At 42.0% G+C, this 23,042-nt stretch overlaps 1 protein-coding gene and 2 non-coding genes across 3 annotated transcripts; all 3 read left to right on the top strand.

The window, feature by feature from the left end:
• Positions 1–119: 119 nt before the first annotated feature.
• Positions 120–253, top strand: LOC119908211. The gene has a single exon (XR_005445238.1). It is a non-coding gene; the product is annotated as a small nucleolar RNA SNORA18 (small nucleolar RNA).
• A 354-nt stretch (positions 254–607) lies between these two features.
• LOC119908208 lies at positions 608–746 on the top strand. Its single transcript, XR_005445235.1, has one exon. It is a non-coding gene; the product is annotated as a small nucleolar RNA SNORA8 (small nucleolar RNA).
• Positions 747–14,034: 13,288 nt separating this feature from the next.
• On the top strand, positions 14,035–17,206 carry txnipa (thioredoxin interacting protein a). Its single transcript, XM_038725569.1, has 6 exons — positions 14,035–14,411; positions 14,759–14,834; positions 14,946–15,093; positions 15,277–15,636; positions 15,735–16,037; positions 16,138–17,206. Exons 1-6 carry the CDS (start codon positions 14,156–14,158, stop codon positions 16,183–16,185), a joined length of 1,191 nt encoding a protein of 396 aa, XP_038581497.1. The 5' UTR covers positions 14,035–14,155; the 3' UTR covers positions 16,186–17,206.
• Positions 17,207–23,042: the final 5,836 nt, after the last annotated feature.

Below are 23,042 nucleotides of genomic sequence, written 5' to 3'. Positions count from 1 at the left end.
CTGCATGTGCTCCTGTCCTAACTTTCTCCAGGTCTGTGCTGCAGCAAAGGACTGCCTCTTTATCTCAGGCTTCAGCAGGGGGTAAGCAACCAGGGTGAGTGTTTACCTGAAGACTGAAAACTGAGGTCTATCCCGACAGACCTTTACCTGTAGGGCCGTGTCGTTGGAAATGCCTCGGAGAGCAAATCTGTGGTCTCGCTTTACCCACATGTTCCCTGCCATGAGCCCTGTGGGATATTACTGCAGAACACATGAACAGTGCCTGGACACTCTCAGTACTAGCAACAGACCTGTCAGTCACATCACCATGTTGAGGTTTGTTTGACAAATGAAGAAATCAAAACGTGGTCAGTCACAGGAGAACCCTCTGTTGCACAAAGTTGAAGAGTTGACCTTCTTACTGTTAGAAGTGGGTTGTAATTTGTGTAATGTTTGATGTACATCAAGTATAAAGATGCTATGGTTAGCTTGTCTGTTGCTTTGAAATGTGTTAGCACTGTACCTGACTGTCATTTGTCTTTCAGGTCCTGGTGATGGCAGAAATGAACTGAACAGCAGTAAGTGGGTTTGTCTACCATTAGTCAGTCCAATGATTGAACACAATGACCGCACTGTATGGTATCTGCAGCCAGTTGGTTTATCATCTGTTTGTTCAAAAGTCAGTGCTAAACAAAGTCAACATCTGGCATCGTTGGTCTCCATCCTGGCTGTGCTTGGAGTCCTGGTATATTTGTTGAGACACACTCATCCTCTTAAAAGTCAGAAGTACAAGCTGGGAGATTTGTCCACAAACCTTAATGAAATAAACTGTTCAGTCTCTCCTACGCTGTCTTTGCATCACAGCAAACATCTGGTGAGGAGTGAGAAAGCCGGCTAACCAAATCATCCGTGTATTGTCGGGAAGTGAATAAGACATGGGCTGCCACTAGGGGCCCTAGTGGCAGCCCATGTCTTATTCACTCTAGGCACCTCACTATTAGATTCAGAGGGCTGTGACGATAAAACTATTGATGCATCTTTTTTCTATAGAGGATTTCTTACTATTACCAAGCATTAAGATATTACCTCATTAGCTTAAAAGGACTAGTTTTTTTTTTTCTAACCTCAGCTCATCACCACTATCCTTTAACAACCAGTTTTCAGACTGCATACTGAAATATAATGCAACTGTCAGGAGATGCAGTATGCGTACAGGACAGTTCAGTCTTGTACGCATACTGCATACAGTCTAAGCTTGTACCTGACGTTCTCAACCCTGGACCAGTACGCAGTAATGACATGCGGCTAGTTAATGTCACTTCCTATAAATGTAGCTAACGTTGCATAGCACCAAATAACTGTTTGCTTTCTGCTCCGTCTGAAGCAACGGACACACTATACATTAATGCCAGACTGACAATTTACAGCTAACTTTGTGCACAGCCCTGTACTTTTGAAACGGTGGCATAAGGTAGTAACAATGGACCCCAATACAGGCTGGTATGATGGGCCTTTGGGCTACACAATTACGAAGCGCGCGCACACTGCATTCGTGTTTTCAAGGGTACCCTATACTGGCAAATTTATGTGCCTTGTTTCCTCATTTTGCACGGTTTTACAAGTGATGAGATGCAGCAATATTTGACATTTGTGAATTGATTCAGAATCGTCTATGCGTCTGATTTCTTGTCATCTCTCTAAAGGATTCTGCTGTCTATGCCGGGTGTTTTATCAAAGCAGATCCTCTCATGGCTTTGTCACAATTGGTCGAATGTGTCCAAATGCTTCTGAGGTGTGCTAAATGACCCATAAGAATGGAAAAAGGTGCTCTGATAAAATGCATGTGCTGATCGATACTCTTAAATCCTGATTATTATTCCTCCAGGTCTGTGCTGCAGCAAAGGATGACCAGCATCAGCAGGGGGTCAGCAGCCTGGGTGAGTGTTTCCTAGAAGCCTGAAAGCTGAGGTCTATCCCAACAGACCTTTACCTGTAGGGCCATGTCGTTGGAAATGCCTGAGCAAATCTGTGGTCTCTTTACCCACGTGTTCCCTGCCATGAGCCCTGTGGGATATTACTGTTTGTAAAGGACTCTAATGTGCAGCTCCCCTCCCTGGCTAGGCTTTCAAATCTGAAACCAGGTTATTTTTGTCAGCTCATAATTCAGTCAGCATTTTATAGAAGTTACATTTCTGCATCCTTACATACATTACATACATTAATCTTGATGAGGTGAACGCTTATGGATGGATTAATTGCAAAAAGGAATTGACTTGCTAGAATAATGTAACTTGAGACTATCCTGGAGACTTGAAATGAAGGTCTGCAGCCTCGAAGTGAGTAATGGTGCTTTCACACCAAATGCAAATTTTCACCTCGCGACGCTTTCCTCGCGTGAATAAATCTGCTGCAAGTGTTCACACACATCGCAAGAAGGTGATTTTAATGCAATAAACACAACTTGCTATTACTACAACTGTGAACCCAAAGTAAACATTTTTTTATTAGATAGCGAACAGATCAAACTGATGCCGAAATAAAATTTGTTAAACATATGAATTCGTGCTTTAAGTCTGTCAGCAAGACTTCTAAAATGTTTTTCGGAATAGAGTTCGGATCGATCAGGGCTATGCTAACTTGGTCACAGTAAAGTGCAACGACAGCTGGAATAAAGTTACATACACGTTTCCTGAACTCACCAGGTAGTTCAACCTCCCCGCTTTTCTCCCAGCAATGTCCAGATTTGTCTGGTTTTTATATAAATATGAAGTGGTGCCAAACGACACTAACACTGGAACCGGATGTGCACAGAAGCTAGCTGCTGAGAAGCTTGAGTGAAGATAATTAAACATTGTAATCCTATAAACTAAAGTAAAAAGCGAATTTAATAAAAGCGGTTTACTCCTCCCCCAAGCAAACCGCATAGTTGTGAGCAAAGTCCAGTCAAACCACAGGTGTCTATTTGTCCGAAGCTGGAGCGCTGCTCTGTGCTCCTCTAGCCAAAGTTTAGCAGCTGTCAGCCGGCCTACAGATTTTCAGTCCCCTGCTCTGCCCGGCCCCCTGAAGCTGTCAGTGATGTACGGACAATCTCAACATTGATAGGCTATTGCAACACAGTATCATACAAATTCCTTTGCGTCACCACCCGCTTCCCACCCCCGTCAGGAAACAGCAGCTCTACGCGTCATTGCATTGACTTTGTATGCAAACTCACCACCGTGAACGCGCTTTGCTTTTGGTTTGAAAGCACCATAATGCCCATTTGCCTTATGTGGGTTTGGTCATATACCAAGGCTTTCAGGACCGTCTGTTCCTGACTTGCTGTGGAGTTGACCAGAAAACAAAGCATCCCCGTGGGCTTCTGCAGCAGCCTGCTGAGAAGACCTGTTGGGAACATGACCTGCCTTTACTTTTCTGCCACTGTATTGGTGCAATCTGAAAATATCCCATTTGGTTGTCTGAATCATTGTCAAGTGAATGTGGTGATTAGTAGACCCTTGGATTTAACTGCTACGGAGTGATGGCTGAAGTTTTGCTTTATTTGTTTTCAGATGCAGAGCCACAAGAGACCTGCTGAGAACACAGCCAGCAGCACTTTATTTGCTGTTATTGGCTTTGGAATGAAATTAACTTGGAGCTTGGTAAAAGCGGCTATGTTTATTGAATCAGATTTGCCTTGTCCCTTTTTCTACAATGTACACTTACAAAATAAATCTAACACAAACTCTCTTCACTTGTCCTAAAATCTATGAACAAATGAATAAGTTGTTAATGGTAGGGATGGGGATCGAACCCAAAAATCAGTAAGGTTCGTGCTTGTTTATACTACTATCAAGACTTGCTATGATGTAACGTTATGTCTCGAGCGTCAAATGTGATTTCATTTGAAACTCGATGGATAAAATCATCAGGCTGCAGTCTCTGCCGGCTCTTGTGCAGCTGCGCGAGAGGCTGTGCTGTTCCGGTGGAATAACATTACCGTGAGGGTAAAGTTGGCTCCAAACTACTGTAATGTTAGTGGATGACAGCTACACTTGTTAGTTCAAGTACATGCAATAAAACCATAAGTAAAAAGACAATATCAATACACCTGTCTGTAAGGTAACGTTAAACATGCAAAGCAGTCTCAATAAGTATCAAAAATTAACAATCCCCATCCCTACTTAATGGTATGTGGAAAGGCTGTGTAGTATACTTTCCTCTTGCAGGGAGAATCATGGCAGTTTGGTGTCTGCAACATCTAAAGCTTAGTTCTCAAATTTCACTTCAGTGAAGGGTAATGTAGCAGTTTGATACTGTCGAAGTAGCCTAAACACTGCTGAGGTGACTGTTCGTACTGCAGTTCCCTGCTGCCTGTTTCAGGAAATTGGTCAAGTTTCCATCTCAAGAACAATGTTGGCGTTAACTGAATTATTTTTTTTTTTTTCCCCTGAAGTTTTTACAGGATCAGACAAGCTGCTTGGTCAGTATTAATTCAATACTGGAAGAATCATCAGTGTTTTCAGGATAGGATGTAGTTCATTTTTGTGTACAAATTTTTAGAAGACTCATATTTTAAAAGCTGAGCTTGAAATGAAGTTTAAAAGATCTAAACATAATGCACTAGACTAATGTTTGATCTGCCCCCAGAATTAGTGATGTGTATTCCTATATGATACATTTTACTAGTGCTGGGCAACAATTAAAACTTTAAATCTTGATTGTCGCATGATTTTCTTAATCACACTACAATTGAATAATGAATTCTAAAGTAGTGTATTGCGCAATTTAAATGGACTGCTATATTCACAAGTGTAATATGTGGTTTGCAAACACTTTAAACAAATAAGGTGCTTTTTACCAGAAGTATTCCCTTTACACAGTAGCAATGAAATATTTCTTGTAAATCTCAACATAAACATTGTTATCAAATCTTAAGTTATTTGCCACTGCCAGGGCATTACCTTTTATCTAGTTTGTTAAAACAAGTTACCATCAGAGTCCAATTTTCTTTTTTTTTTTCTGAACAGGTGTCGGCATCAGGTATCTTTTATCAAGGTAGGGTTGGGATGATGTCTACAAAACTACATTGATATGGAGGACTGATCCTGACAAATTCAGAAATAAATAAATGTATTTTATATTATAAAGCACTGTATGTCAAAGCATCCACATGGAAAGGAAAGGAAGACATGGCTGGTAGTATTGTCTTCAAATAGTTTCTAAACTCAGAGCACAGAAGCCATCTGACTGTGTGAGGAGCAAGCTTGTTGATGTGTGCAGGTAGAGTAGGGCTAGAGCGCTCCCGTCTGAATGGTCCACCAATAGGGGAGAAGTTCACCCCTTGAGACACAGCCCCTCCTCATTTGCATAATGAGGCAGAAATGCATAAAGAAATGTAAAAAGGACAGGCAGAAATAAATACCACTGGGGAAATAAATAGGGTACAAAATGCAACCGAAGAATAAAACAAACAGAAATATTAAAATACACACATAAATAAATACATTTAGAAGTAATTAATAAAGTTGAAGATTATAAGGGACAATAAATAAGGTAATTATTACAAAGGTGAATAAATAAAGAAGCTAATTAAAATAGATATATACATTTATGTCTCCTTGTATAATTTAATTACTGCTTACATTTATTTTTTTACTTTTTATTTTTCTGTGTATTGAATCAGATACTTATTTATTGAGCATTTATTTATTTCTGTATTTATTTCTGAATTTGTCAGGATCAGTCCTCCATACATTGAAACATCGGGATGGACGATGGCATGGGGGGTCAGTGCATGTGTTCACTCTAAACAGACTTCAATCGGTTAAAAACTTGAAATGACGTTACAAGTCGCAATTATAACGCATTAACGTGCCCAGCCCTACTTTTTACATATTTTATTTCTAATTTAATGTGACCTCCCCCCTCCAGTTTCTGTATTTATGAGAAATAAGGAGTAGGCTGTTGCCTTACCAATTCAAAATAATAATGACAAGACATCAAACTACTGTCATATTCTTTCATTATAATAAAAATATCCTGCCCACAACTGCCGCTTCATAAAATCATCCCATTATTGTGACAGACTTAATCTTAGATGTTTAGCGAAGTTTGCGGTGCTGCCAAAGTATTACACTGTCGTTGCACACACATCACACAGAGCAACATTATTATGTTCACAGCTAAAATACAGCCAGACGTGACTGTTTTTACAGTCAGTCAGAGTCGGTATTCAATCGCGGGAAAAGTAAAGGGCCGCAGCGGCTCACTTCAAAGAAGCTCCGTCACAGAGCCGTAGCGCAAGCATGACTTTCACAGGCGGAAGGAAAAGTAGTTCCCATCAACCGAGTACAATTAGACCATCCTGGTGACAGTAAGATACTTATATAAATGAAACACACACTCACTCGAAATGACTGAGTTTAGATTGTATCGATTATCGAGTATCGATCCTAGAGCAGAAACGTTGGTATCAGAAACATCAATAGGCCTACTTTAGGATCGATCCGCACATCACTACCCAGAACCTTGAGAAGCTTGCACATCAGATCCAAGTACAATTTTAACAGCATCTGTCCTTAACTACAGGTTACAAGGTTGTTTGTCATTAAACAGCACAAAGCTGCGTAATGAAATAAAATTTGTAGTTCCTTCAAGCTACACATACAACATATAAGTAGACCTATATTAAAATACGGTAACATATAAATAAATAAAAAAAACGATAGTTATTTATATACATATATACAGACACGTATACACCTGAACATTCCACAGTGCATTTTTGAATTTGCATCTGGGGTAAACAGCAGCAACCAGATCATAATATGAAAGCTTCATCTTCACAATAAACAGTCTGACATTTGGGAAACAGTCCATCTTGACTGCGTTTGAGCACATAGCATCATCAATGTTAAATTCAGAGTCCTCTTCCTCTCATCTTGCCGGAGTCTTGTGCTCACAGCTCACAACATGGTCTTCTGCCGAGTGCTTGAACCCGGGATGTTGATAAGGCAGGTCTCTGTAACGATGTGGGCACAACAGTCTAACCCTTCTAGTACCTTAACCCAACCAAGTACTTCTAGTACCTAAACCCAACCAAGTACTTTTATTACCTAAACCTAACCAAACTGCAACCGCTTCACACAAAGCCTCTGGCGCATAACTTCCCATTTGGGTCACAGAATTTGGGGGGGGGTGTAGATGGCTTCCTTGACACCTCTTTCAAACCATCCATCTTCTCGGTCTAAAATGTGCACCTGGTGGTTCTCAAACGAGTGTCCTCTGTCCTTCAGATGTAAGTAGACTGCAGAGTCTTGACCTGAGGCGTTGGCCCTTCTGTGTTGAGCCATGCATTTGTGTAGTGGTTGTTTAGTCTCCCCAATATACAGGTCTGTGCATTCCTCACTGCATTGGACCGCATACACTACATTGCTTTTCTTGTGTTTGGGTGTGCGGTCTTTGGGGTGTACCAGCATCTGTCTTAGTGTGTTCTTGGGTTTAAAAAACACAGGGATGTTGTGTTTGTTGAAAATCCTCCTGAGTTTCTCTGATACTCCAGACACGTATGGCGGCTGTGGCTCAGGAGGTAGAGCGGGTTGGCCGTTAATTGTAAGGTAGGCGGTTCAATCCCTGGCTCCCCCTGGTTGCGTGCAGGCTGTAAGTGCCCCTGCAGGGGGTTCTGTTCCTTCTCTCTGGCTTGGGCGCTTGTTGGTATGTTTTCCGCTCTGTGGTGCAGTGTTCTCATGACCCATAGGTTGTTCTCCAGTGGGTGGTGGGAATCGAAGAGTAGGTATTGGTCTGTGTGTGTGGGTTTTCTGTAAACACCAATCTGCAGGCTCCTGTCCTCTTCAATGTGTACAGCGCAGTCCAGGAAGGCCAAACTGTTGTAAACATCTTCTTGTGTGAACTTGATGTTACTGTCCACAGAGTTGATGTGTTCTGTGAAGGCTTGCACTTCCTGGCTTTTAATTTTGACCCAGGTGTCGTCCACATATCTGTACCAGTGGCTCGGTGCTATTCCTCTGAAGGAGTTGAGGGCTTTGTTCTCCATGTAGATGTTTGCCACAATCGGGGATACTGGTGAGCCCATGGCACAGCCATGCTTCTGTCTGTAGAATCCTCCGTTGTACTGGAAATAGGTGGTGTATAGACAGAGGTCGAGTAATTTACAGATCTGGTCAGGGCTGAGGCTAGTTCTGTTGTCCAGGGTGTTGTCTTGTGCTAGCCGCTTCCTTACGGTTTCTACTGCTTCTATGGTGGGGATGCAGGTAAACAAAGAAGTCACGTGATAGGATACCATGGTTTCATCTGGGTCCAGTTTTAGTCCTCGAACTTTGTTTACAAAGTCAATGGAGTTTTGGATGTGGTGAGGCGTGTTTCCCACCAAAGGAGCTAAGATGGTAGAAATGTGTTTGGCAATGTTGTAGGTGACCGAGTTAATGCTGCTGATAATCGGCCTGAGTGGGTCTCCTTTGTTTATCTTGGGTAGTCCATAAATGTATGAAATGGCTTCTCCAGGATACAAACGGTAATATTGTTCATGGTTGATGATGTTGTCTTTCTGTAGCCGACTGAGACAGGCACAGACAGCGTTTGTTCAACAACTTCCACAAAAGGAGCAACAAGATTTCACACAGCTTATTTTCTACCCATGGCTTTACCGTCCGTTCTGACCGACGAGATCAGCCTGCTGCAATGAAACCGGTTGCTAGATTTCATTAGCCGCAGCTAATGTGGTGCACATGGGTGTGTCCCTGGTTGGCTGATCCAGACCGCATGTCAGCAACACATTAGCTTACCGTTAGCTACCTGTTAGCTCAACGTTAGCCTGACGGTAGCATCCTTGCAGCTTAACGATCGCTTGCCTCGCCACGGCAACATAGCAACGCCGAGGCCGGCGTCACCGGAGGTTGGAACAGGGGAAGCGAGGAGCAGCTGCTCTTCTGATAGAAACAGGTCGAGGGCTTCGTCAAGAGAGTGGGTGGACCGCCACGCCACCTCATCGGCAAAATGATCCGCCAGGCGCTGTTTCTCTTTGGGAGACAGAAGGTCGTAGAACGAGCAGCGTGAGCCCGGGGGTGAGCGCTCGGCCAGCGTGCTATGGTTTGAGGCCCACCCAGCATGGGGGTTGGCGGTCCCCCGGCAGGACGAAGTCAGACAGTCACGCCCCGCTCGAGACATTGCTCTTCTTTTCCGACAGGAAATCCAAAGGCCAGATCTCACTGTTATATATATACAAGGTGCAGACGTAGTAGAGGCCCACGCTATGGGTGGGCGTAGACAACTTTTCTCAGCAACACACACACCAGTGATCCACACAGCTCTCTCTTTATTTAAGTTAAAACATTTCTTTACTCAGAATGTAAAGACAGCTAAGCAGTATGAAAACCTTCCAGCTGTGTTTTCCTCTGCTGTTGTTGCTGCAGCGGTCTGTGTGACGGTGGGAGCAGAGGGCTCTGTGAGCGGGCAGCTTGCCGGCCTCGGGAGCTCCTCAAATCCGAAAACTTTCAAGCACATTTTTGTACCGCCGTCACTTTTCGTAAAACTGTCAATATTTGAAATCTACATAGTTGATTTCTCACTTCAAAACTTCTCAGAATTGGATTTAGTGATGAAATTACATATGAAAACTGTAAAATTTAATTTCCCTAATTTCTGTCTCCTCGATCCTTGAGTGTGTGACCCGGAAATCAATGTCAGCACGCCATCTTGAAGGACATCTCAATTCCTAAAATGCACATCGAGGATCGAGGAGGCTTGCTGGAGGAGCTATAAGCGAGGATTCATCGTGTATCCTTTGCGGAAAACTTTTCAGCCGCTGTGATGTTTACAAGAGGCGTGACATGCAGCTGGACCAACCCATGGCTGGAGCAGGACGCTGCAGTGTTCCTGTTGTATTCATACGTTGTATTAGTTAAGCCTATTAAAAATAATAAATTGCGCGATCAAACTTTCAGCCCTTCATTGTTTGTGTAGTGCCTCATAAAGCACTGTTCTAACCGCATTCCTTAATGCCATTTCACTTTGATATCACTGATGTTATTGTTGAATGTGATGTCTGGGTGGGCAGCAGGATTGTAAAAATTAACATCAAATAGCAGCTAGATGTACTTACTGTACTTACGTAAGAGGTAACACATGTTTTGGCAATAAATCCGGAAAAAACAGATAAAAAACAAACAACAGTGTGGTAAAGTTTGAAGGAGCTACCTGCTGCCGGTTCCATGGCGATAAGAGCATTATATACTTAAACAGAGCAGTATACTTATGCTAGCAGAATGATAAGCACCTACTGATGTGTTCAGTGGCCTACTATGAAGGGAGTTCAAACTACTCAGTTAACTCAGGGTTATCAAACAAACTCTGACCGCCTACACTGGTGTTAAATGGTACTGCGACAGTGAAAAAGATGTTGGTTAGTTGAGTCTGTGTTAACCCGGTGTTCACTTAATTGGAATTGGTGCGCGTTTGCATAGGGGCTATGCAGGCACGTTGACAGTCTTTTTTGTCTTTTGATTTGTCTATTTATATATACACACACATTTACTGTTTATCTATTTTATTAAAATTTTTAATATATTATTTGAATTTTTTTTAACTGTTTTATTTATTTGATGAACCATATGGTTTGAATTCACAACAGACACGCACATTTTTATTTATTTATTTTTATTTTTATACTTGATACTATTATTATTATAGTTAATATAATTATATTATATTATTTTATTTTTTAAACACACACACTTTTACTGTTTATTGAAATTTATGAAATGAATTGTTCTTTTGTAATTTATTTGTATCTTTGGCAATTTTGTTGTACATTCATGCCAAAAAAGCTGAATTGAATTGATTGCGTCAGAAAATGAGGAGACACTAAATCTAATACTGTGGCGGCCGACAACGCCAGGGAGGCTTGTTGGCATTGCATTGAGTAAGCATCTTCACAGTGTTCTTATTGTAGTGTAATTTTCTATTATGTGTTTTATTGACTTTTCTTTTATGTGCAATATAATTAAGATGCAAAGGTACAACTGCACAAAGAGTCCATTGTAATAAAAAACAATGGAGCCAGCAATCCAAGATTAATCTACAAGTTAAAAACTCTGACAGTATAGTCATACATTTATGAGAGAAACTTCACTTTACAAGGCTGCAACATCACACATGTCTGCCCTATAGTTTTCATGCAATGGAAAATTATATTAGACTTCGCAATCGGATTTAGCAGTGAGGAAATACTCGTGAGTTTAGCCCACAATCATATTATCTTGCACCTTGGAGACTTTGCTGTGGATTGGTCTTATTCAGAAGAAAATACCTGTGATTTAGATTTTGTGTGATTTTGATTTTTTGTGACTTTAATTTCAGGGAATTTCCAAGTTTTGTTCTTGTAAATTTGACACTTTCATCTTGGAATTTCTTCTCGATTTGTTAACCCTCTCCCTGGCTCCATTTTTTTTTTCTTTATCTAAATAGGCCTATGTGAAAACACTATAATTCATTTATAGCCTACATAGTTACAGGTTGTTTTGTATCTGTAGTAGTTTGTATCTTTTTGTATTCTTTTGTGTCTCATTGTAGGCCCTTTGTGTGTCTTTGTGGTCCTTTTGCATCTATTTATAGATGTTTTGCATCTCTATTTAGGTCCAGGTGAGTCCTGAACCATCCCTTAGTTATGCTTATAGGCCTAGACTGCCGGGGGATTTCCTATGATGCACTGAGCTTTTCTCTCCTCTACTTTCTCTCCCTCTGTATGCAACCTCATCCCATTATTGCATGTTACTAACACAACTTCTCCCCTTTCTGGTAGTCTTGTGCTTTCTCGTCCCTCTCCTCTCTCCTCCTATCACTTCCTGCAGGTTTTCTGGCTCTGGAGCTGTGGAGTCTGGATCTGTGGCTGCGGGTCACCTGCTGCCCCCGTGTTCCTGCTCGACACCCTCTACTGCAACGACTATTGTTACTAGTCCTATTGTTATTATAATCATTAACATTACGATTGTTATCATTAACACTATTATAAATATCTGTACCATTTTTCATTTAGTCTATAGCAACATTACCTTCACTGTCTGTACCTCTGTGTGTATATTGTGTAGGCTGCCTCCCTCCCCTCTCTCTCCTTCCATCCCTCTCTTTTTCTCTCTGTTCCTCTCCTGCCCTCTTTCTCTCTCTCTCTCTCTGTTCCTCTCTTGCCCTCTCTCTCTCTCTCTCTCTCTCTCTCTCCTTCACCCCCAACCGGTCGAGGCAGATTGCCGCCCACCCTGAGCCATGGTTCTGCTCGAGGTTTCTGCCTCTTAAAAGGAAGTTTTTCCTTGCCTCTGTCGTCTAGTGCTTGCTCTTGGTGGGAATTGTTGGACTTCTGTAAATAGCATCATAGAGTATGGTCTAGACCTGCTCTTTTATGAAAAGCGCTGTGAGATAACTGTTGTTGTGAGTTGTTTAATTGACTTTCCAAAGAGAAATATTAACTGTCACGTCAAACAGAGGGCTGTGCCCAGCATGCTCGTTCAGTAATACATACATGAGGGCAGGGGTGATACATCCTCAAAGACTGAGGATTTTAGTGTAATTTTCCTTTAAAGATTTTACAGTGGAAAATTCTCCTGATGGGATAATGGGGATAGCTAAAAAAGTGGGTGAAAGTTCACATAAGGGAACAATGTGATCTCATCAGATCAGCTTGTAGTCCAAGCCCAAAGCTGCAACAGTGGGCTGTGCAGGTCACATGACACCATACACACACACACATTACAAAGGGAAACTGCTGTGAAATGGTGTTGGACTGATGTTTACATCTTTGGACCAAGACTACCGGGTATGCTGGAACTTTGCATCCAGTTTTTAAGACAACAGGTTTTCTAGTAATGAAACGCTGCAACTTCAAAATGTTTTGTGTATTTGTTGTGCTTGCAAACTTGTGTCAATCCCTCAATCCTCATCCAAGAGGGGTGGACAAAATAACAGAAATGGTTGTCTATATAGTGCATATATATATATAACCCTACTTTGTAGCCCAAATCTCTGTATATTCTTTATGAATAGGCAGGCATATATGATCTTTTTTGTTCTGTATTTTACTTACTTTGTTGCAATCAGGCCCCTATTAACACCACATTCCTGCCACTCCCATTGCAGTGTGTACAGTTTTTCTAAGCCAGGGCCCACATTAGCTGTGTGAAAGATCAGATAATATAGCAGGATCCTCCACAAGGCCCTTATCATGTCAGCTAATACTGTGCTTCGGTGGTGCATATTCCCAGATAAATTTTCTATTAAATTAGCACAAACGGTTGACACACAGTGAGCCTTCTGCCTTGGCCAGTTGGGAATCTTACCTTGCAATACAAGAAGTTTGGTGGTCATGTGGAACAGGGTAGATGGCATTTAAATCTTTACTTTTAATGCCAACACCACTAACCATGTAATACTAGTCATTGTGTCAACTGCTGTTTCATAGGTCAGGAATTAACTGTCAAGCTTGACACTCCATTTAACCATGGCCTTCACTATTCTTAACCAAATAGATATGCTTAAAGTTAACCATATTTAACTACACATTAGTGGTCATACATATTATTAATACCAAATAAAGGTGGATTATACTAATTATAATTTAGTGTATTATATTAATTCTGAAAACTACCAACCACACTTACATACAGTTGCCAACTCCCATACTGCGTTTCTGTATTATTTAGAATGTAACAAATTTCCAGCCCAACGCTGGTGATACTAATGATAGCCTGTGGGTTTGGGGATCAGTGTGTGTGATAATGAAACTCTTCCGTGTATTAGTCAGAATCAGCGCCTTTTCCAGACTAACCCGGTTTCAATGTTTACTACCAAATGTTCTGTTCTCTGAGTCCACCTCCAACTTCCTGTGCTCGCATCTGCTCAGCACGTCCCAGCCACGCGGTGTCCACGCGTCGGTTTCGGGCGCTGATTGGCTAGAGCTGACACAAACAAAGGTTTTCCACCAATGGGAGCGCTGTGCACGCGCTGAGCCATGCTGTACATTCTGGCTCCTCATGCCCTGCCGAGACTGGCCATATAAAACAGGAGTGTAGTCTTTGTTTACAGCAGAAACCTGTGGTCGCTTCGGCCCCTTTTATCGATACATCGTATCTCAGCGGTTCAGTCCAGTATTATAAGTTTTTGTCATTGTGTTGCATATCATAAATAAGCAGTCATGGTGGCTATGACGAAAAGAGTAAAAACCTTTCAAATTGTCTTTACGGATCCCAGCAAGACTTTTTACTGCGGCGGGGACAAGGTGTGTGGACGGATAGAAGTGGAAGTGAACGAGGTGACGCGTGTGTCCGCGGTAAAGGTTCTGGGTCTGGGCTGCGCCAAAGTGGAGTACGCTAAAGGCAAGCAGCGCTGCCGTCAGGAGGCCGAGTACCTCCGCTACGAGGAAGTGCTACGGCTGGACCAACAGCCCACAGGTAACAGCTGGGACATGTGCTTTGTACTGTGTTGTACTTTGGATTTGATACTACGGAATTTGAATTCCGTAGTATATGTGTAACACGTACTTTGGTGTAAAAAAGCTCTTTGAGTAGTTTTAACCTGTAGCTCTCTGCTTTATTTTTCCCTGTGTTCAGTGAGGTTGAGGAATTGCTGGCAGGCAGATAACCCCTTATCATTCCACTGGTGTTTCCCATGTTGAATCTGTGTTATCAAGCCATACAAGAGACAGCAGTCAAGCCTAGTCAAGACAATTTGGTTACTTAAATTAGGAAAATAAACATATATGAAAGGTTGAAGAGCATATTTAATTTTCTTTTTTCAGACTCTGATGGATCTGTGGTCTTGAGGCCTGGCAACAAATATGAGTACACATTTGGATTTGAGCTGCCCCAGCAAGGGTAAGGCATTGTCCCTTAATTCAAGTAACATGATATCAGCTTGCGTTCTTCATTGACTTGTATTCCATAGAATAATTTAGGTTTTAATTTTCTGCTCACATGTTCTAACAGGCAGCTGGTGTCATCATACAAGGGGAAGTTTGGTTATGTCCAGTACTATGTGAAGGCTCTAATGGAGAGGCCACAACAGCCCCCCCTTGAGTGCAAGAAACCCTTTGAGGTGGAGGAGCCTCTGGATGTCAACACCCCAGACCTGCTGGTGAGTTAACTGACATTAAACAAAAAGGGCCTTTATATAAGCGGCTTTAATTATTCTGGCTGTGACAGCCTAATATATTGAGCTCGTTTTTGTCTGCTTGTTGTTCAGTTATAACATGGTGCTGCTTGAGTTTGAGAAGGAGTCTCCGGTTGAGTTGAATCTTACCTTCCTGCTTCTGCTCAGTCCCCCACAGGTGGCATGAAGGAGAAGAAAGTCACCTGCATGTTCATCCCTGATGGCCAGGTGTCACTCAATGCAAAAATTGACCGCCGTGGTTTCTGTGAAGGCGAAGACATCTGCATCAATGCAAAGTTTGAGAATACCTGCTCCCGCATTGTGGTACCTAAGGCTGCCATCATCGCCAAACACACTTACCAGGCCAACGGGCGCACTAAGGTCTTCCGCCAGAAGCTGTCCTCGGTGCGTGGAAACCACATCATCTCCGGCATGTGTGACGCCTGGCAGGGAAAATCCATCAGGGTGCCAAAGATCAAACCATCCATGCTGGGCTGCAACATCATCCGTGTAGAGTACGCTCTGATGGTAAGCCTCTAGTTGCTGCATTTAAACAGATTTTTGGCTGTTACCTCATGAGAAGTGACAGTCAGTGTTAATGCTTGTGTTCATGATCCTTCTGCCAGATTTACGTCCACATCCCTGGTAGTGAGAAGCTGATCCTGGAGCTGCCTCTGGTCATTGGGACCGCCGGTCTGGGCAGCCGCAGCAACAGCGTGAGCAGCCAGGAGGGTTCGGTCAGCAACGCCTCCCAGAGCTGGGTGTCCCTCAGGATGCCCTCTGATCCTCCCAGCTACTGTGACATCACCCGAGACTGCCGCCTGGACCAACCCCTCACGCCGCTCCTGGACGACTTCGATGGTGACGACAGCCCAATCTTCATGAACGCCTCAGCCTTCCCGTTCCCGCCACCTCCAGTATACGCTGAGGTAGGCGTCTCAACCATGATCCTTAGCTCTCTCTGTCAAATTATTAATAAATGACTTTTGCTAGTATATTTATATCTAATAAAACCATCATTTTCTCCAGGTTGAGGAGGAGTACAATGGCAATGCCCGTATGCTGCCAGTCTGCTGAAGTCTATCAGGGATTCTAGAACTGTGGTCCAGCTCTCAGAGACTGTTCTTCTAAGGCACTATAAAAGGAGCAGAAGGTCCAAACTCCAGAGGAGTGTGAGATGGAGAAGTAAAGCCAGGGTTGTGGAGATGGACAGAAGGACCCCTCCCCTGTTCTGTCAGCTCTCTTTACTGTGCTTCATCACCTATGCTGATTCTGAGTCTTCCGCTGGTGCTCTTCAGGTCGTGGACCTGGAGGTCCAGTTGCAGAGTCTGTGGTGCGCTGTATTTCTAAAGAAGCTGTCCCTTCCAGAGACTCACTGTCCATTTACAGCTACTTTATGACTTTGTTGCTGGGGCCAAGCATTGTATGAGTCAGCCCCCAGCCTGCTGCCACAGCTTTATTTTTTGGGGGTTTGTCTTTTCCTCATGATGCTTTGTCATTCCAATCAAACCCTGTATCTTTAAGGGGTTTTGAAAGAGGAACCATCCTTTTTGTTTAGTGCAGTCAGTTTGTGTTGCTGTAAAGAATTTATCAGGAATATTGTTTGATTTAAGAATCACAGCATGTAGAATAATCTTTGAAAGAAATGATTTTTATTCCTGTATTTTATTGCACTTTCGATCGATGCGTTTTTCTCTTCTACTGCCTCCAAGAGCTTTTGTTTAACATGTTTTGTTTGAACAATGTTTGTGAAGTGGAGAATGAAAACTTTCTAGGTAGAACACTCACATTTAATTTCCAAATCCAAGGCAAAATTTGCGCTAAACATGATCCATACAACTTACCCACTCCAATATCATGGAACGCACCGTATGTGAGGATAATCATTGTGTCTGATCTGCAGTTGTCCTGGATAACATTCACTGTGAGATCTCCACTGGGGTGGTTTCAAAACTTTGTTCTTCCAGGGCACAATATCACTGTTAAAGATTGATTTGTGAGAAAGTATGTTTGCAATGCATACTTGATACTTGTATAAGTATTTTTTTGTATGAAACCCTATGGGTTAGTTTTTTTATTAAAGAAATTGTAAAATATCCAAAATGTTTCTGCTTCTTTCTTTGTAACTCTGGTTTCAGATTTCAGCTATCAAGTTGTGGTTCAGCCCTCCTTTATAAGGAGAACCTAGGCGCATTGGAAGAGGAGTGCAGGACGATTAATCAAAAAGTAAACAAAACCAAAATTCTGAATTTCTATTCAGAATTTTCTATTTAAAAAAAAAAAATCCTATTAATATATCTTCTACTGTGTGTTCATATGTTTTTATTTACAGTCTATTGTTCATATACTATTGCCTTGAAAACATAATACCGCATGTGCAGCAGCGGCGATGTGGCGAATATAGGGGGTGGCACGTCTCTGTTAAGTGCACGCACAGACTGTCTGGCACTGCACTTTGGCACTTCCAAGTTTAGTCATGTGCTTTCTGTTAACATTATGTTATCAATTAATATTTAGAGAATCGATTTTTACTGTAGAAACCTTTGCTAAAAAAACTAAAACAAAATTGTTGTTCATTAATCGTAATCGAGGTAAAATGTTCAATTAATTGTGACTTTGATTTTAGGTCATACCGAACCTTGCTGACAGCCACAGAGGCCTGAACATGTTAGCCGCCACAGTAAAGTTGAGTCACAAGCTGAAAAATAATACTGGTGTGAGTTGTGACCTATAGCTTTACCACAGCAGGACTTTGGAATGAATTACCCGGTCTAGCGGAAAACTGTCTTCACTATAGGATATTAGTTGTTGACATGGTGATCTGGAAATAGCAGTAAAGCACAGTCTCTGCTATGGTGTGGCATTTAAGAGTTTTTCTTCTGTTTGGCTTGTGATCCAAGCCAAGTATGAGTGGTTAGAACACCAGGAAAGACCGGGGCTTGGAGATGTCCTACTGTGAGGAGATCAAGAACCCGAGAGATTGCAAATCCCACCTAGCCTGGGAATATACTGACTTCTGGAGGAGCTGGGGGATGTGAAGAAGCCAGGGCTACCTTGCCAGGTGCCACCGCTAGAACTTAAATAGATGGCTGGAACAGCTGATGTCTTGGTGAAGTTCTATGACCTAAACCTTGCATTTTCAACAAAATTCTTACAGTTTATGGAAATTCATCTTTCCACAATTTTATTTTTCTATGGACCAGTTTAACAGGTGAGCACCAGAGCAATAACATTTAACTCTCACCTGGTAGAGTGACCGTCACCCCCTCTCTCCCTCCCTGTCTTTCCTGTCTCTCTACAGTCCAAATTAAAAGCAAAATGCCCAAAAATAAAAAATACAATAAGATCATCTATTTTGCACACACACCGCTAACCCCTAAACAACTCCCCTCCCCACCCAACCTGGACCTTATGGACCAGCAGATCATGCATATGTTCTTTATATTAAATTAAATTAAATAACATGGAGGTGTTCCTGGAAGATAAAAATCCATTCTGACAAATAAATAGCCAGTTCAGATTTGTGCTATTTGTCAATGGAGGAGGCCTTTAGCAAGAGGGAGTGTGCCCAGAGCTGTGTGAAATGCATGTACAGAGAGAGGTATGTTCCATGGCACTATCACCGTAAGGGCTTTTCTGGCTGCCTTTGAGCGAATGGAGGCCCACAGATGTCACAGAGAGTAAGCAACCATAGAGTAGCTTCTCTGCTGACCGTGGGAATGAAATTGCCTAGCCCAGTGAGGATTATTATTATGAAATGTGGGTGGGATGCCAGAGGCCTGTGCAGGATTTTGTTCCCTTTCAGAGGCTGCTGACGTCCAGCAACTGCTGAGAACACCAGATAAGGAAACTGTTTATGTGAATAGGGGGTGTATCTTCGGCTCCACAGCCATGAGAACAGTAAGATAGGATATTCATGGTCCTCAGAAGATGAATGGAAACCCACTGGATATTTACAATATCTTAAACACAACCCTATTTAGTTTTATGCATTATTTCTCTTTGTGCAGTCCATACTGGCATCTTTCTTCCTCTGCCGATGTCCCTCCCATAGTCTGCCCTTACTTGGCTTCTCCTGGCATGTCTGCTAGTACTTCAAATACTACACCCACAATGCAGGCACATGCACAGTTCTTTATAGCTGGTGAATGGTACTTCCTGGACTTCTTGTGTCTTAATACAGTTGGCAGAGTGGGAAGCCTGTTGCTAAACACTGTGTGGGGTTGGGGGGGGCAGCTAAATGCAATGTTTCCCCTTAGTTTGCAAACATATAAATAGAAGGGGAGGAGAAATGTTGTGAAGGGATGTAGCAATGTGTGCAGGTGTTAAAAGTTTCCATTTGTGGATGGGAGAATGAGGGGAGGGTGCAGTGACATGTAGAACAAGTGTCAATAGATGGAACACCCATGTGCATGAACAATACTGCACTCACATCCACTGTCCATCTGCTTTTCAAGAAAAATTAATTCCATCCTCATCTTTAGTTTTCTATGACCTAAGATGCATTGTTTTTTTATTAGTGCAAAACAACATTACATAACTGACACAACATGTAATGTTAATTATTATTGTGATCTGACTGGATATATAGTAGAGTCTAAACTTCGGATAGGCTTGTGTTTTTAAGATCAGATTCTTTCCTTTCAGCTTCTCTTTTGTCAGAGAGTAAACCCTAGTCAAAAATGGAACTACTGAACATATTCTATAAACATGGACATCAACCCGTCCATAGACCTGATTATTGAATGTCTGTATTTGTATAGGGCCTTTCTAGACCACTCAATTTTGATAGATTTTAATAGATTTTAAATTCTATTCTGGATTTATAGGGAAGAAGCAGAGAAGCTAATACAGGAAAATATGATTTCTCTCTTGTCAGAACATGTGCCACAGCATTCTGGATTAGCTGAAGAGTCTTGAGCAAGCACCCTGATAATAAAGAACTGTAGTAATCCAGCCTAGAACTAACAAATGTGTGGACTAGTTTTTCCACATCATTTTGAGACAGGACGTTCCTGATTTTTTGATATCAGGTTTTACAGCTATTTCCGGTTGAAGGTGGGACGTGCTAAATTTGGTCTCAAATAATTAGAATTTATCATTAAAGAAGTTATTACTGCTGAGGGCTTTAGGAATACTTGGCTCAGTAGAGCTGTCAGCCTGGCTACAGTGCTGAAAAGAAACCTGGGGTTTTTCGTATTTTCATCTATTAATGACGAGTAGTATGTTATTCTGGCAATTACGGAGGGCCCTCCTAAAAGATTTAAAGAGGTGGTATTCTGCTCATTTTCAGGTTCAAAATCTTAATTAGGGGTTGTACCAGAACAGGTTTACATGGTTTAATTTTTAAAAAACACCATATTTTTCTCATACTGCACATTGCTGCAGCTCCTCTTTTCACCCTGTGTGTTGTACGCTCTCTTGAGCTACAGAGTGATGCATCTTACTTGTACAAAATCTTTGTTGGGAGTTGCACATGCGCAGTTTCCAGGTAAGGACTACTAGCCAATCAGAAGCAGAGAAGGGCGGGTCGTAAGAAACAAGGTAGTGTGATCCAAATCAAAACCGTAACCTAGCAGATGGTATAAGTTACTCTCAAGTCCACAACATCATTGTTCCACATCTTACCATCAGGACTAAACGCTGAACTGTTGCCGGTGTTCTGACGATCTATGCTGCCTTGCCGAAAAATGCTACCATAGCGCAAATCGATAAACTCGACTCTACTCGGCCCTGCTTCTTTTTCCATTGCAGATAGTACCCAAAGATAGTACGTAGCTGTCGTCATAGCGACGCCACACACAACTGCCGTGACGTAATGCTCAATGCGACACACACACCAGCAATCCACACAGCTTTCTCTTTTTAAGTTAAAACGTTTTAAGCTCAGTTTCAGCTGATTTCTCATCTCAAAACTTCTCAGAAGTGGATTTAGTGATGAAATTCCATACGAAAACTGTAAAATATAAAACTTTCTGTTGCTGGCCTCTGTCTGGCGTGCGCAATGATGAGGCAGTGAATAGTGAATATTCTCTCTGACCAATCAGCAGTCTGTCTGTTTCCACGTTACATTTTAGTATCCCTCAGCTCGCTTAGAACCTCGACGGAGGTGAGGTGAAATAAAAAAAGTACCTGGAAGCAGGTACAGGTACAACATTTCTACAATGGAAAACCAAACAAAGGTGAGTCGAGCCAAAGGGCCTCCGCTCAGACTAGCTTGGTTTGAGGGCGTGCCTGACCCCGCTAGCTGCTCGGCAAGCTTTATGACGTGTATTCATTGTGATGTCACAAGTAAAGGAAGTGAAGGGCTGGACTACAAACGAGCTGTTTTCAAGCGGTTCAGAGCAGAGCTTTCTGTGGGAGATGGGAACTCCCTTTGGGCTGGACTTTGGGCTTTTTCACTTTGCAAACCTGTTACATGCACAAAAAAGAGAAATAACTCAGAAAAGGAGAGGGGAAAAGCCAAAAAGCAGAATACCACCTCTTTAAGACTATCCAGCTAGAATAAACGAGATTCTCCCAGATTGGTGGGACGCCATTTCCTTTCAAATTTCAGCGATGTTTGCTATAATTAGCAAGTTCGGGGGTTATACCCATGGTTATTCCATGGAGCTGACCGTCTTTGTTTTATTATTTTCTATTTTAGAGGGGCTACAGAGTCGAGTGTCATTCACAGGGAGCCTGCAGCTCTATCAACAAGATGATCAATTTGGGACACCTTGTAGTTTCTTTATGATTAATTTCTGGCTATCATTCTGAGCTATTGTTTCTGGCTAACGTGCTTACCAACATGTCATAATACCAGCATGTTGCATGCCTTGCTCTATCCTTAGATAAGGCCTGTAATTGGTTGAGGCAGGAGAGTACTCGCTTCCTCTTTGGCTGAAGCAGTTGTTCACGAAGGCATTCAAGAGCGACACACACACACACACACACACACACTGAGCTGGTTTCCTTCCTCAACCTCCCTCTGCTCAGTGATTACACCCACCCCCAGTGATTCACAGAAAGTTGCTTACAGCAAGCAAGTCCGGTCATGAGCCTGAGGTTAACTATGACACAAAGCATGTAATACACCCACTGAGTACAAGTTGACTCAAGGATAGACATATTTTAGAAAGATTTACTCTGAAAGACTAAATGAAACACAAGGTGGTGAGTTGGCTGGTCCTCAGTTGTTTTACTTTTTTCTTGTGTTAACTGCCCACTTAACTTAGTTGGAACAATACAAATAACAAATACAATTTAATACAAAAATCGCAGTTTGATATTAAAATGTCAATATATCCCAATACAGTAATAACCATGATTACCCTAATTATTTTCATTTAAAATGAATAAGATAACAGACTCACAATAATCACAAAATAGGCTGTTGGAACACAAAAGAAGAAGGTCAGCAGCAGACTTAAAAAAGGGGAATTATGGCGGGATGTTACAATAAAACTCCTGGAGCTATAAGTATGTCGGGGGGCTTAATGGTCTACATGCTATTAGCCATTTCGTTTGGATGTAATGAAATAAAACAAATAAAATGTAAACTACAAAATACTCTAACAATGAATCCTAAATATACATATGTATCAGTGGAGTCAGGAAAATGTTACATTTGACTCCCTTCGACATGTTTTGAAAGGTGAAAATTGACAACCACTCTTAGTAAATGGCAAGCTAGTCCTGACTCATCCCCATAGGATAACTTTACCTAACTTGCGCAAATATCACAAATAACAGCCGACTATGATACACTAATTAGAACATCTACATTAACAAACAGTAAGTTTATGTGACTTTTTTCTTTTGTTAACTGCCAACTGAAGAACGTAGCGCAACTTACAGCTTATATACCTGCAGTGATCGCAGGTGCTCTGTGGTGGGTGCACTCCACCACAGAGCACCACCTCCCCTCCCCAGTGTCACTGGCCTTGTGGCTG

This window comes from Micropterus salmoides, unplaced genomic scaffold (assembly GCF_014851395.1).
Source record: "Micropterus salmoides isolate LMB-PRFRI ecotype aquatic unplaced genomic scaffold, ASM1485139v1 Ms_hic_scaffold_17, whole genome shotgun sequence".
NCBI lineage: Eukaryota > Metazoa > Chordata > Actinopteri > Centrarchiformes > Centrarchidae > Micropterus > Micropterus salmoides.
This window is presented reverse-complemented; position numbering and strand designations above follow the sequence as displayed.